General features: G+C 38.6%; 1 protein-coding gene across 1 annotated transcript; it reads left to right on the forward strand.

Annotated features, from left to right (window-relative positions):
* The first annotated feature begins 1,188 nt into the window (after nt 1-1,188).
* Nucleotides 1,189-13,793, forward strand: LOC138023576 (mucolipin-3-like). Its single transcript, XM_068870582.1, is given in 11 exon segments — nt 1,189-1,232; nt 1,345-1,432; nt 1,672-1,730; nt 1,733-1,761; nt 2,784-2,889; nt 4,948-5,063; nt 5,640-5,789; nt 5,899-6,000; nt 7,904-8,026; nt 8,536-8,742; nt 13,320-13,793. Coding segments are annotated over 9 exon segments (1,002 nt in total). The 5' UTR covers nt 1,189-1,232; nt 1,345-1,432; nt 1,672-1,690; the 3' UTR covers nt 13,449-13,793.
* Nucleotides 13,794-16,213: the final 2,420 nt, after the last annotated feature.

Consider the following 16,213-nt stretch of genomic DNA (forward strand, 5'->3'; position numbering starts at 1 on the left):
CTAAGAGTTCGAAATTTCAAACCGGACCCCCGCAAAAAGCTTCTGCCTTCAATGGTCCTTCAAAAGCGCACCCTTGGTTCGCTTTGTCCATTCTCTGCCTACTCCTCGGTTTTGCCTCCTACTAAAATTCCTATTGAAACCCTGATTTTGTTTGCTTGATGGTTGTACTTGAACACAACAGTTACTGCAGCTCTTAGTGAGCTTTGTTTTTTGAAGATTATTAATGGATCACCAAACCCAAACATTCCAACCGTCCTGTTTTACCCAGGTCTGTCCCTGTTTAGACTATGTTGTTCATAGAGCATAATATGTTAATTCACCCACTTCTAAGATAGGGGCCTGGTACTACTCTGTCATCCGACGTTGCTCTTCTTTAGTTTCCTTGTCATTCTGTAACAAGAATCAGTAACATTAAAGCCATGTACTTGTGAAATGGATGAACTCCTATCTAGTTCGTTTTTTGTTGTAATTGTCCCATGTTCTGTAATATTGTGATAGTTGTTATTTTTAAATATGGCTACCTGATTAATATGAATGAATTTCATTCGCTTCAGTATAAATGTTATCAAATGCATGGGAGTGCTAATTATATGAAGCATTGCCAGTTTCGTCTTCGATCAAATTAGTTTTCACGCACATGTATATTTTTGGTAATTCTTTGTTCTCTTGCACTCATTACATTACTTTGTTCTGTTATCTTACTCATGTCTGTGCAACAAAATGTTCAAAATACAGATAGATTTTCGGTAAATTAAATAATGTTTCAAATTCTAGTAGTTTAGGAAAATTGGGGAGTGTCCTGGTTTTGGGGTTTAGAGGTTAGAATTCTGCAAATCCCATGATAATATTTAACAATTATTTGCCAAAGACGAGGTGAATATGTATTGTTTTAGTATAATTGCAGGGGTGATTATCTGAAAAATATGCATTTTCTTTAAAACATAATGATCTTCATTTGTCACCCCGACAAAATGGGTTGCGGCCACCAATCAGCGCAGAATTTTTTTATCAATCACCTATGTATTGATACTAATGTATAATAACTAATTGTTTATTTAAGTTTTGTACACTTTTCAGTTCTCCGATCTCCAAAGAATTGCTGTTGGTACATTTGGTTTTCCCAGTGTAAGAAAGATCGTAGTGAGCCAATGATAATGGCACTTACAAATACACCAACAGCTCTGTAGATCCTGAGGAGGAGTCCTATGAATTTAATCGTCTTACTGATTATTGTATCCTTTTAACTCTTCTTGCTACATGTAACACCTTGATTTACTGTAGTTGATACACCTGACACAATACCAGTCATCACCTTCTAGTTTGTTTCCTTTACATGTACATAAGCTTGTCAAGATTTGTTTCCACCAAGTAAGTCTGATAAAAACCTCACAAGCTTTGTCTTAAGGAATAAGCTACCTGAATCATTTGAAAGGTTAGTCTATCAAGGTTATTTGATCATTTGAGGTGTCCATGCACAAAAATGTGAATACAAAGTAAAATTTGACTAAGAAACAGCTTTTAAAAGATAAAAGGTTGGTCCATGACCATGACACATCGATGTTGCAGATTATGTTGTCATAATTTTATTATTGTGTAGGAGGATAAAGAGTGTGGCAGGAGCATTCTGTAGTAGCAGTTATGGTGTTAACTTTGTCTTATCTCATTTTTCAGTATTATCAGGGTTTCCCTGATGACCAACATCAGTTCTTTCCATGTACCAAAAGCTCCACGAAACCAGCATGCTATAATTTTAACGTCACGGTAGTATAAAATAAAAATAAAAAAATTACGAATTATATTGCGCAGTTTCCATGGCAAGATGATCAACTGCGCATTACAACAATACATGGAATAAAATAACAAATAAGAAATACTATTACATCATGTGTTGTATAAAATATTAAAAGCCAAGCTAACTAGAATAAAAAGTCTTACTGAAAAGATGACATACCTACTGATCTGTTATTTAATTTGGCCTGTAAAGCAAATAATTAATTTTATTTCATCAAGAACAGAAATACAGGTTTTTATCACTAGCTGTTAGTCCAGTTTGAACAACCTTACGGAAATTTGACAAAAGGAGCTGTGTCACGGCATTGTGATTCATTTTGTGTCATTTTACGATTTACTCATCCCTTCTCAAGTATAAAACTTAAAGTTAACTCAGAAATCACTTTTAAACAAGATGAACACAAATCACAGCTTTGTAACGAAAAAAATGTCTGTCAGCATACATAATTAAAGTTACAAACAAGAGAGATGTTTTCATGGGGTACAGGGATGGTGCAGTGGTGAGAGCACTTGCCTCCCACCAATGTGGCCCAGGTTCGATTCCCAGACTCAGCGTCATATGTGGGTTGAGTTTGTTGGTTCTCTACTCTGCACCGAGAGGTTTTCTCCGGGTACTCTGGTTTCCCCTCTCCTCAAAAACCGACATTTGACTTGATTTACTTTCATTGTTCATTTCAGTTTACAGTGTCCCCAATTAGCGCTCCAGCGCTAGAACGACTAGACACTTAAAGTTCCTCAGTGCCTCTCTCAACAGTTTTCAAACACTCCATCCACAATCCATTAATCTTCTTCAGTTTTGCCCTTTCCCCGCCTCCTTTTTTATTTGCTATTTCATTCAAACCTTCCTCTAATATTCTACATGTTTACAAGTAGTTATTTTTTGTTTCCCTTGATTTGGTTGCCAGTTTCAGTCACAGAATTTGGCAAAATTTCATGACACAGCACCTGTAATCTCTCTGGAATGTTTTCAAGTTTCACATTTCCATCTACAGATACTGTTTGACAACAGCAATCATAATGGACGTGTGCCAGTAACATTGGGTGCAGATGGAACTATCATTGATTGCAGTGGAAACTCTTCACTTAGGGTAACACCAGGTGAATAAAAGTGTGTATTATTACTGTACTGAAAGCTTTTGTAATTCTGGAATTCATATGGAAATTGCACACAGCAAGTATAAGAGTGTAGCGAGGCCTTACTAATTATTGTTTATTGTGAATATTCCAAGTGCCACCCTGTTCATAGAATTGTGTACTGGAAACAATAATTTACGGCAGTATTATTGTTGATTTTACTGTTCCATAGGGTAGACTTGCTAGACATGTACCACAGACACTTTGTAGTCTGCATAAAATGTTTTCTTTGTAGTTGTTCCAAATGAGTTGTAGACCCATTTTTCCATTTTTTGTTTATTATCGGAACCAAACCTAGGAATTATCATTATCACTTCTATTGGAATAATAATTATTATATTCTGGCCCTCTTGCCAAATCCTGTTGAAAGTACAGCCAAAACTCAATCCAATGCACCTTTGTATGCATTCCATCCTTTGGTTCCGTTAATAAGGATTTGGAAATGAGATCTTCAAACTATGAAATTGTGGCAGCTGATTTACTGCCCTAACTGTGCTTCACACCTCCCTCTATGGAGCTGCTTTTTCTTGGAAATTTGACAGGAAAGCTAAAATTGAAATGGGGTTCATTAATTTTTTTTGAAGTTAAAAAAGTCAAGTGTCTGGATTAAAGTGCGTATGAAGTTTAGTGAAAAATATCTTTTGCTTATTTCAAAGACCTTTCAAAGTGACGAAGAATGGTGTTTTTCTTATTTTGGAATGCCTTCTTTCGTTCCAGAGTATTCAAGTCTTTGTTTAAAAAACCATTGCAAATGACTGTAATGAATCACAAAATTGAGAATAATCGCAGAAAATATTGGATGGGTGTTGTTCAAAGTAGGCAGGAGTAATCTACATCAAGTACATTGTAAGGCACAAATAATACCTTCTATGCTGTTGCCATGGCAACCACTAGCTGCTGGGTCTATTTAACACAGGATTGTTTGTCGTAATAAGACAAGTTACTACCGGTAATTTAAAGGACCTGGACTTTGTTGCCAACATTGCACTGTTAGAATCCGTCATCCCCCTTGCACAGGCCCAGCTTACCAGAACAGTATCAGCAGCAAAAGATGTCAGCCTCACAAAAAGAGGGTGCCTAAGACAGAATACATGACTGCAAATTGTCATCCTACGCCACCACTGCACTTGAGTCTATGGTGGAGCCATCAACCATGTGACGGATTTCAAGTTTCTCTGCTCCCAAATGGCATCTTCCACAAAATAATGATTTTAAAAGATGCAAGGCACTAGCGTGGGGTGCTTTCTGGAGATGTTTGCAACTACCCATTTAGACTTAAGTCAAATTTTATGCTTTACACCACCTGTGTGATGGTCCTTCTCTATGACTGTGAATCCTGGGTGCTATCTCAAGATATGGTATGCAAAATCAATGCATTTGCCACTTCTTGCTACAGGACCATGCTGGATATTAAAGGAAAAGACCATGTATCCAACAATGCCGTATACTCCATGACCAACGCAGAGCCTCTTGTCCACCAAGTGAGGAAGCGACAGCTGAGTTTTCTTGGGCATGTCCTTTGTCTCCCAGAAGAAGAGCCTGCCAGACGATATTATGCACTCTACATACCACCACATGGCAAAAGGAGACCTGGGCGTCCTCGGACATCTTTCTTATCTTACATCCAAAACATATTAGGTGTGATGAAGATGAGTTGTCGGTCAACATAATCACCACACTTGCCCAAGGTTGACGTGCCTGGAGAAATCTTGTAATCTCCTGCTCTGCAGCTGAATGATGATGATGATGATGTACACTATAGTACATGTATGTATCATATTTTTGGAACAAAAACTTGAATATCTCGGAAATGAGAAATGATATTCCAACAAAGAACACACCATTCTTCATCATCTTTAAAGGTCTTTAAAATAAGCAAAAGGTATTTTTATACTTCATAGGCACTTTAAGGCAAGCACCTTGTTAAGAAAATAAGGTGCCTCCTGCATCATAACAGCAAAAGGGCCCCTGATTGGAAATTAAATTTACTTTATTTGTTTTAATCTGCCTTCTATCTTTCAGACTATCATACATTCAGAACTGTTCATCTTTTTGTTGACGTTTTGACTGTCCTGGTTTGCCTTCTGTCAATGGGCCTTTGTTTGCGTTCGTTAATTATGCAGCTGAGGCTTGTCAAGGTAAGACAAGAGAAAAAATATTTGGTTAGAGTTTTATGGCTCTTCATGTTCTAAGAACATGTCAATTTTAAGAATGAGTGCAACCTGTGGATTAGCAAATTATCTGCAGCGAGATAAGTTACAAGTCTATAAGTTGCACACAAATTGTATGATTTTTTTGCGAACAATAGCAAGCAACAACCACCTCACAAGTCAACTTTCTTTGTGTCATTTTCTTTAAGCAGTGAATGAAAACAATATTTACTCTGATTTTTACCCTATACTTACCTGGACCGGCAAAAACCATATCCATTGGATATAATTTTTAAAATTTAGGAGGTGAAATTGCAAAGTACGTAGAAGTACATGTTAAAATGTTAAATGTATTGAGAAGACTAAGAAAAAACATGAAAATGCAAAACAAGAAACAGCGTGAAAGCAAGTGATCACCACCTGTTATGCCACATGTACAATGCTGCACTATTGCAAAGAGCATTCTAAACTATATTAAAGGAAAAGTTCATTGTGTTTTTGGTTTAATTTCTTTGTGGTCTCAGGATTTTTTAATGTCAACACTGTATTTTTGTTTGTTTTTAGGCAACTCGTCACTTTTTCTTGCAAGAGATTAAAGAGGAGTTGACTTTCTGTGATTGCTTGGATCTTATAAACCCTTGGTTTGTGCTAATCTTGCTCAGTGACAGCTGTGCAGTGATTGGTTCAATGATCAAAATGCTGATTGACATGAATGTACTTAATTATAGTTCACTTATAAATCTCTTTTTGCCATTTATGGAAAATTTTATCAAATTCTAATAATGATACTATAATTCAATGCAATTTGTTTTTCTATTTACAGAATCAACAGCAGTACTCCTTTTGCAGCATTTTTCTTGGCATTGCAGTCTTGCTGACGTGGTCTGGACTGTTACGTTATTTGACACATTTCAAAAAGTATAATGTAAGTTTATTTTGCTATAATTAGTTGTCATATTTGCTGTGAAAGTGTCAGCAGCTGTACTAGTAGTAGTGGGCCTCCCTCAGTTGGTGGTGCATGACCATGGATACTGCACCCTAGGAGTTGGTGGTGCTCCTGCAAATGAAGCATCATGGTCAATGGCTGGTGAGACTGATGCCACAGTAGCAGTCCCTGCCACACAGAATAATAATAATAATAATAATAATAATAATAATAATAAATTATAGTTTATTTATATAGCGTGAATTCCTAACGCTCAAACACGCTTTACAATAATAACAAAGAAAATAATACAATAAACTATAAAATTAATATCGTACTAATAAAAAGATATATATATATATATATATATATATATATATATATATATAAAATCAAAAACTAGCAGAAAATAAAATATACTTAGAATACATAGATAAATACAATTGACTAAACAAAGAAAAGAATATAAACTAAATTAGAAAGCCTGCTTAAAAAGATGTGTCTTAAGTTTTTTCTTGAAAAATGATACACTATTGGACTGCCTAATATCAAGAGGAATGCCATTCCACAAGCGTGGAGCACAAACTGAAAACGCCCTAAAACCATAGGTACTAAGTTTATAAGATGGTTCAACTAATCTTAGCTGAGACATTGACCTCACTGTACGACAAGGAATATAAGGCTCCAATAAATCGTTCAAGTAATTAGGAGCTATACCATTAAGTATTTTAAATGTTATAAGTAAAATTTTGAAAATTATTTTATATCCTACTGGCAGCCAGTGCAGTTCTATTAAAAGAGGAGTAACATGATCATATTTCTTAGAAAGTGTTATTAATTAGAGGCAAGTTCACGGTAGAAAACGTTCTTGGGAATCCAGCCATCTTCCATTTTGCGCAAACGGCCAAGCCAGCAGAGAGAAGAGGATGACGAAAGGGCTTGGACATGCTTCCCTCATATTATTGGATGGTTGTCTTCATACCATTGCAGAAAGATCTGATCCTCCTGTGTACATGTAGCTTAAGGGGGCATCTGGTCTTCAGGAGGATGTTGAAGAGCACATCTATGCTAACCAGGTCAAAAGCCTTGGCTTCGTGGACGTAGGAGGTGGTCATGCAGAGGCCATGGTAAGAGCAAAACTTTAACAGGCACTGAGGCTGCACACTGCCGGGAAGAAGGCGAAGAGTCATGGTTAACACCCACTCTGGTGTTGAAGTCACCAAGGAGGACAAGGTGTTCACTGCGGTGGATGTTCTTGATGTTGTGTAGAACTCACCATTTGCCTCGGGTATACATGTAGTTGTCAAAAGGTGGGCGTAGGCGCTGATGGGAGTGACTGGGCCGTCAGAGGTATGGTTACCTGGTTCAACCATCTTCAGCAAGGTGTTCCTGACTGCAAATTCTACTCCATGCTCTCTGCATTCGTCAGTACTCCTTCCTTGCTAGAAGAACGTGTAATCTTTCTCCTTCAATGAGCCCTATTCAAGCAAATACATTTCTTGGAGAGCGGCGATGTCTACCTGCAGTCTAAGTAGCTCGTCGTTGATAACCGCTGTCTTTCTTATGTCACCTATGTTCACAGGAGGTCTTTAAGTCGTGCTGTTTATGCGGGCAATCCAGTTTCAGAGCTGGTATCTTTTTCGTGTTTGGTTTTGTTAGCAGCTATAATGAAAGAAAATTCAATTTCATAGCCTATCAAATGCTTATCTCGATGAATCTCACTTTTAACACCACCAACCTTCAACTAAATTGAGAATAAGGCAAAACCAATGAGCAATTAACTTCTGTTCATGTAGCTTTGATTGAATGGTCGTGTGTCAGGAATTTGTTTGCCCAAATAACTGTAAACTGACCAAGCATTTCACGGTTTGAGTTTGTCATGTGTATAATAATTCAATTTCAGATTTTGCTGGTCACCCTCAAAGCAGCAGCACCTAGTGTACTGCGCTTCTGCTTGTGCGGGTCTTTATTATATTTTGGATTTATGTTCTGTGGATGGATTGTTCTTGGACCCTATCACATTAAGGTACTATTACACTGCATTTAACGTAAGTTCCTGAGTTAGTGGCATCATCTATTAATTGTTATCAGTAGATGGTAGAGGAATAAAGTTGTGTATCCCTCACCAACCAGCCTTTCCTTTCAGCCTTCAGGTTGTTCAACGGCTATCATGATGTAGGAATCATTTTCTAGGTGTATATACTCGAATATTTCGCAAAAAAATTTCAAAATATTGCACATAATAGGTCAGACCACGTTACCGTGGATTATGCCTGTTACTTTTTGTGGATAGTGTGTTTCTTTTAACGAACACTAGAATTTGCATTGAATTGCTGTAAGATGCGAACTACAGCAAACTGTCCTCATCCAGAAAGAAAGTGTCACAATTTGTAGATGTAATTGCAAAGATATAGCTGTTTCCTCTGTTTTACAACTAAATGATCCGTAGTTAGTGATCATGATCAAAGGGTTGAGGTTGAGGAATCAGTTCCAAACACAGTTATACGATGTTTTTCTTCTTGACTTATTTTCCAGTTCAGAAATCTGTCCACCGTTTCAGAGTGCATGTTTTCTTTAATAAATGGTGATGATATGTTCATGACGTTTGCTGAGATGGATCCGAAGAGTTACTCCGTATGGATTTTTAGCAAAATCTACCTCTACGCGTTCATCTCGTTGTTCATTTATGTGGTGCTTAGCTTGTTCATTGGTATTATCAGTGACACTTACGAGAGAATCAAGGTAAGTTAAGATTCTAAACTAGTGTGATTAAGCGAGGTCAACTTGTCTTCTTTCAGCGCCGGTGTCACAGCGGATTTGGACCCCCCGCGGATTTGGATCCCCCTTCGCAGATTTGGAACCCCCCCCCCTCCCCCCCACAAAACATTCCTTTTTCCTAATTTATTCTAACTGCAGCTTTTAGGTGATGTCCTTTAAGATTTCAACAGAAGATCGCGTACTATAATTGACGAAGAAAAGCGCACATATCGTTTCATTTCTGTGACATTTATTTTTAACTAGCTTAAACTTGACAAGGGCGCTAAAAAGACTTCAAGTTTAACTTAATTACTTTCATTCTAACAGTTAGATAATGTCTCACGGGTTTAGTGAAATCACTCTAATAAGTTAAACCTTTTCTATATTTGCTCTATGAGTTAGTAAGTTATGAAACATTTAACCGCACTGAAAAAAACTGTTTTATGGTCGGTGCTTAACAGACCAAGCGCAACACTTAATATAACTTTTACGCTTTAAAGAGTATTGTGACAACGTTTTATTCAAAGTTACACACTTGCGGTACATAAAGACACGCTTTTTTGGGCTTTTGGTGAAAAGCGCTCGATTTCAAAAGCTATTTAGTGAAAAGAATCTAGCCGAAAAAAAGAGTCAAAAGAGAGCACTGCAATAAGAGTCTAGCGGTGACTTGTTGTCTAGGATCTACTTTTTGTTAATTCACCTTACCGAACACTTATTTTTAACTAGCTTGAAAGGGCCACCGACAACCACAAGTCTTTGCGGGCGTGCAAGCTATTGGCGCCATTTTCTGTAATACAGAAACTAGTATTTCTTGAAAAGTCAAATTCCATCGCCTCACATCGTCGTGTTTTGGATGCCCAGTAGCTTCAAACTTTGTTAATATTTTCCTTAATGTTTAAATATTGTGTTTTTGGCGTTATTTGGGTGTTGTGTTCGTGTTAAAAGCGAAATGAAAACTGTGAAAAAAGGTCGTCCGTCGAGGAAGGAAAAGCGCCATGTTATTTGGCTCACTTCTTCAACCTTAAGATTATGGAACGAAAGGAGGAAGGCGTTTGGATTAAAAAACAAATCGGACAGCGAATTCGCAGAAGTTCTTCTTCACGGGATGATGTGGAAAACCACGAGTTCAGAGGATTGCCCGGATGATAACAACAACAAAGGCGCAAAGGACACTGGTTGTCGGTGGCCCTTTAACTGGACAAGGGCGCTAAAAATACTTATTAAAGCTTAAAGAAATCAAGCCACGTATCGTAAATCAGCATAGCGTTGTTTATTGCTTTAAATGTGATTTGTGTGATTCAAATTACGTCGGATATACGACGCGCCATCTGTTTCAACGCATTGCTGATCATCGATATTCTGCCATTGGTCGCCATCTGAGAGATGCCCATGGGAACGTTGACTTACTCAATGAGAGCCAGTTCAGAATGCTTAAAAAATGTAGCACGAAATGGGATTGTCTCGTTTATGAAATGTTATACATAAGAACAATAAGACCCAATTTAAATACCCAGAGCGACTCCATTAGGGCCAAACTCTTTGTTTAACTTTTAATGCCTTTTAATTTATTCATATCTTCACTTTATATATATACTCTATTTCATTACTTCATTTTTACTTGATAATGACGTTCTGGAAACGTCGAAACGTCGTGCCATGTTGTTTTACAAGAAAATTATGTAAGAAATTATGTATGGTAATGTTTTTACTGACTTTTGTTAAGGGGTCCAAATCCGCGGAGGAGGGTAAAAATCCGCTAGCGGATATGGACCCCGGGGGTCCAAATCCGCTAGCGGATATGGACCGGGGGGGTCCAAATCCGCTAGGACACCGGCACGCGCGAAGGTTCTTTTATGCGACGCGCGCGGGTGTCCATCTCGCAATTTTATTTTAATTAGCAATGATGAAGCACAAAGATTGTAGATTTCACATAATTTGGAACGGAAGCACATTTATGTCCTACTCCTTACGCTGCTGAACGTCTTCGTTGTTTACCTTGGAGAATCTCTCATAATTTGCGACAGCTGAGAGGCTGAGCTAACAGACTGCATGATTACCAATGACCGCCCCCCCCCCCCCCCACAAGAAAAAATGTTTTATTTCTTTGAGGTTGGAGTATCATTATGTCCATTGTTGTAATCTTGGATGACCCTTAAATTGCGGTCGAAGTCGTAATTCCTTATTAAAACTGATTACCGGGGAAGTGCAGGTGAAAGCAGGCTTTTATTCCGTCTTGTTCACCTTGTACAATGCAGGCGAACTATCCTGTAACTGGATGGGTACGAACGGTTTTTAAGTCTAAACAGAAAAATGACTGTTTCATTGTTATATTTTCACGTTGTTATATGCTCAAAACCTAAAATTTGGTGATTAACGTTGTTGTTTTGTGGAGTACGGCAGAGAAATGCACGGAAATTCGTGCTGCACGTGCAACACGATTATTTTTCCATTTTTAACGCTTTGTGTTTGTGGCGTAGCCGTAGCCGTAGCCGTAGCCGTCGTCTTGTGCTTAAACTCTCTATTAAGCAAGGACAACGGCAACATCAACGAAAACGTCGCTCCGAAATAAATCTATTCCCATCGTAAGTATTTCGCAATTATCCCAACTTGTTCACGTTGTTACAATACGTTGGAACTATCCTGTAACTGGATGGGTAGTTGGGTACGAACGGTTTTAAACGAAAGATAGACAATGGTTGCGGTCGCATTTGGGAGTTGACACTAGTGTTAAAATCAAGTTCTATTGTTCAGTGTTCCCCTAAGGATTCAAAACACCAGAGAGTTGACACTAGAGTACTGTCAACACCAGTGTCACGCTGTGTTTCTCTCAAGTGTGACTGCACCCAATGAATTGTTCATTGTTGTATGTTATTTTGACCAATAATATGCTTGCTCTGTGGCGTTGCGTTGCCGTAGCCGCCGTCGTTGCTTAAACTCCCTGACGATTCAATTGTCCCTTAAGGTGGCTCAAACCAGTTTCAACACTTTCAAAGAGACCTTGTTATGACACTACAACACTTTATAACGTAAAAGCAATGTTATGGTATCATGTAAAACATCAATTATTCTTGAACATGATGCAGTCATTTTTGTGACGTAACAAGTTACCATGGCAACAGGAAAGCCTTGTAAAGACACCCTATACTTTATTTTTACTTGCTCGTATCTGATCAACAGGCCAAGAGGAAACTCTCTGCAAAGTTTAAAAAAATTCTGTGGAGCGGATTCAGAGCTACGTTAAATTTTCAATTAGGTAAGGTGGCTCTAATCCTCTCCACTAAAAGTTTCATTCTGGCATGCTGATTACATTTCAGAAATAAAAAATGGGGTCACCGAGTTCGTTTTTGAGATATAACCAGCTAAAGCCAAAATATGGGGTGTTTTTGCAGGGCTTTCCTGTTGCCACGGTAACTTGTTACGTCACAAAAATGACCGAATCCTTTTCAGCAATAATTGGTGTTCGATATGGTACCGTAACATTGCTGTCAAATGATAAAGTGTTGTAGTGTCAATCCTTTCAAGTGTTGAAACTGGTTTGAGCCACGTAAAGAACTGGTGTAAAGAGATGCCCTTTATCGATGATAAATCGGTAATACTCGGAACAAAATCAGACTTCTCCAAAGAGGAGTCCATCTTAAATAACACTCCGATTACGGAATGCTCTACCACCAGGAGCCGACAACTCCAATACTAGGTCTGTGGCATTTTCAGAGATCAAGTTATGTTTGGACGACTTCTTAAATAACATTAAACTTGCACGCGAGTGACCGTTCTCAATCCTATGAATATTAATTCCTCATGCAAGACTTTTGATTAGCTGAAAAGGTCTTGTGTTGCGGGAAAAGCAATCTACAAATAATAATTAGGAGCAAGGATGGCACAGTCGGTTAGTGCGCGGCTTTGGTGCACAAGGTCCTTTGTTCGATTCCCGGATCTCGCATCCTTCTTTCGACTTCTTTCCTTTCAGTGTAGCCTAAGTAGCTTTAAATACCCATAAAACGGAGCACTGATGGAGAGGGGGGAGTAAAATGAGCGCACCGTCGAGCTCACGTTTGTCAGTTGAATTACTGTTACGAGTTATCGGCGTTAAATATGGTTGACTTACAGTATTTATTTTTATTTGTGCTCGGTCTGTAAAAACGTCGTTTAACAAGTACAGTGAAGTTGTACTCTCATGGGCTCCTGTGAACCACAGAGCAATGGCAAACTTGTGACAACGAGACTACAATCTTGGAGAAAAATGTTGAGAAAATTCTGCTTTTGGACTAAGATCACCCCCCCCCCCCCCCCTTCCCGATCAATGTTGCTAGACGAAACAAAGCATGTCGAACCTGGGCTTATCAACATTGGTTGTAGGGGAGAGGGGGATGGCTGATAGGGTGCGATATTGAGGACGTATTGCGTAAAGCAACCCCTGTTTTTAATATACTCAACCCTTTTTGTCCAAGATTGTAGGTACCGAAAAGAGGGTGATCACTTTTTTTATATATCTAAAGTGTTCTTTTCATCTTTTATTTCTAGTCAGGCCTTAACTGTATTGTTCTGTTATGCTGCTACCTTAGGATTGGGGACACCCTCCTTGCACACAGCTGCAGCGGTTCGTGCATGGGAACAATTGCCAGCGGTGTAACACGGAGTACACAGAGGGTGAACAGGAAAACGGGATTGGTTCTGAAAGCGTTACAGATTAGACACAAATTTGGATTTTTTTTGTCGTTAAAAATGTTCCAAAAGCGATTTTAAGTCGAATGTCTAAATTAATTTTGCAATTGGTTTTATCTTGTAGAACTGTGCTTAGTGATTTGCTTACATGCTTGCATAAGCGGGTTTCCCGCGCTTGCGCCTAGCGCCTGATTCCTTATTTCCTTTGCGTTATGATTGGCTCTTTTGATTGCCTGCATCTTTTGTAATTGTCTTAACTAAAAATCATGTGATTTTTATTTCATTGAAATTTCAAAAAGCAGGTTTTTTTTTTTGCACTCCTCCTTGCCTTATTCATCGTAGAGTTTAAAAGGCAATAAAAGGGATTCCTGGTTGCCCCGAATAACCATAAATGAAGGCTGCCTGGTTGAGCCACACCACCTCATATATTTTTTAAAAATATATTTTAGATAGCATTATGAGGAAAATACAACGTGATACAAATCTTCTTTATTTAAAGGAAAATCGCAAATGTTGTGGAAAAATGGTAATTTATTAATTATATAGTAGCAGAAACAGATGACCTTGTAACGTGTAACTTGCAACTATTTTCTTGGAAGGTGTGGATTTTAGGACACCAATTTTTTGCCCAAATATGGACAAAAATAAGATCGATGCTGCACGCGCGTGAAAATGCACGAGCTACGTTACGTCCAAATAAGGAAATTTTTAAACTAAAAAAACCCCAGATCTAAACCAGAGTAAACGCTTGAAGGTCATGAGCTTCTGATAGTAGATATTGTATATTGTAAAGCGCTGTGAAGAAGTAGTCGATTTAGCGCTATATAAGTTATTATTATTATTATTATTATTATTATTATTATTATTATTATTATAATTATTATAATTATATATCTCAGGTAGTACACGCGCTGTGATTGGCTAAATTAGCGAGCCGTATTCTACAGTACAGCCTGCTAAATTTAGAATCTCGATAAAACATTATCTAAGGGCCGATTTACACGGTACGACTTTGTCGCATGCGACAACGGCTTACGACAGGCCCACGACATGATTTGCGATTGTTGGTACGTCAGAAAAAATGTCGTAGCATTTTAAAACATGTTTTAGAACGCTGCGACAATCGTAAGTCCATGTCGTAGGCCTGTCGTGAGCTTCTCGCATGCGACAAAATCGTATCGTGTAAATCGGCCCTAACAAGTTCTTCACGTCGTTTCTGTTACATAAACTTGTAGAACTGTTTGATTCTTGCAAGCAACTATTTCAAACAGCCAAGAAAATTTATTTTTCGGATTTTGACACAGCAATTTAACAGTTAAACCTTCCGCTTGACTTGGACTGGTTTCCTTGCCCGCGCGCCAGATTAACCTCAGAGATACAATAAATATCTTGCTCGTTTTTTGGGTCCGTACTGTAAGTTACGGATCCTCGTATGGGAAAAAGCTGGTCCGTAACTTACAGCACAGACCTCGATCTTGGTTAGTAAGAGGTATTATTATTATTATTATTATTATTATTATTATTATTATTAAGAGGTATTATTATTGTTACGTATTAATGAAATAAATGTATTCGTAATTGAAGTGCGGGTTATAGACAAAAGAGTGAAGTGATCCTCGCACTCATCTGAAAATTCCACGCGGCTTCAATAGTAGTATGCTAATCATCATCACTAGCCTCGTTAGCACGAACAAAATTCAAAAGAATTTTTTCTTTAAAGTGAGGCTCGAACCCATGACCTATGCGATGCCGTTGCAATGCTCTACCAACTGAGCTACGAAGCTACGAAGCTACGAAGCCACTCAGTTGTGAGAAGGTCAATTTGTTTGGCTTGAATTTTCAGGCGTCTACAAAGCACCGCGTGCAAACGGACCCAACATTGTTTGTCAACAATGTTGGGAGTTTGCAAACCCTGCTGCATGTTGTTGGGAGTTGTTGCACGAAGTTTGAAACTTGTCAAACTTTTGAGCCAACAACTCAGCCGAGGCGTAGCGCAACAATGTTGGATCCGTTCACATGGCCTGCGCTGGCAGACGTATTTCCGGTTGTCGCTTCTCTTCGCCCGAAAAGTAAGAGAAGCGACAACCGGAAATACGTCTCCGAGCGCAGGCTACCGTTCACACGGCTCTTCCAACATTGTTGGGGTCACCCACGCGCATTACATATGGTCTCCATGGAGATAGCGACGCATCAACGTGTTGAAACAAGACGGCAGCCGAATTTTGTAAGTTTGGGTCGTATCCTTCCCTTAACACACTGCACGTCCTTGCATTGTTGGGAGTTGTTGCGTCCGTTTCTACAAGGCTTAGGAGAGGCAATTGCTTTAACTGCTCAGATTAGCGCAAGGATGATTTCACTCTTTCGTGTATTGTTGCATGTATAAAAACAGTTTTCTTCAAGATTTTCGTCCACTTCCGCCGACAATTTGAATTGTTCTCGAACAATAGGCAAAAATCAAATTACTTCTCGTTGAGTCTTTAATAATGAATGCTTCCCAATCGAAATGTCCGGAACGGTGAAACGACGGGCATCGAGGGAAAGTCACTGGAGCCTGGGAAGAAGAGGAGAATTTTCTCAATTACTATCTTGTCTGAAAGGGGTAAGGGGTTGGCTAGCGAACAGTCGTGTTGATGTTGTGTCGATTTAATAAGGAAAAACCCTATGTTTTGTGCCTATTTAAAGACTGAATATTTTACGACCTGTACTATATCTTGACAATTTGAATAAATATTATGATTTTGTTATTTAGTTTAGCCTTATGCCTTTGTTTCCGTCGGTTTGCAGGTCGCGAGTG

The sequence above is a fragment of the Montipora capricornis genome, chromosome 11, assembly GCF_036669925.1.
Source record: "Montipora capricornis isolate CH-2021 chromosome 11, ASM3666992v2, whole genome shotgun sequence".
NCBI classification, from domain to species: domain Eukaryota; kingdom Metazoa; phylum Cnidaria; class Anthozoa; order Scleractinia; family Acroporidae; genus Montipora; species Montipora capricornis.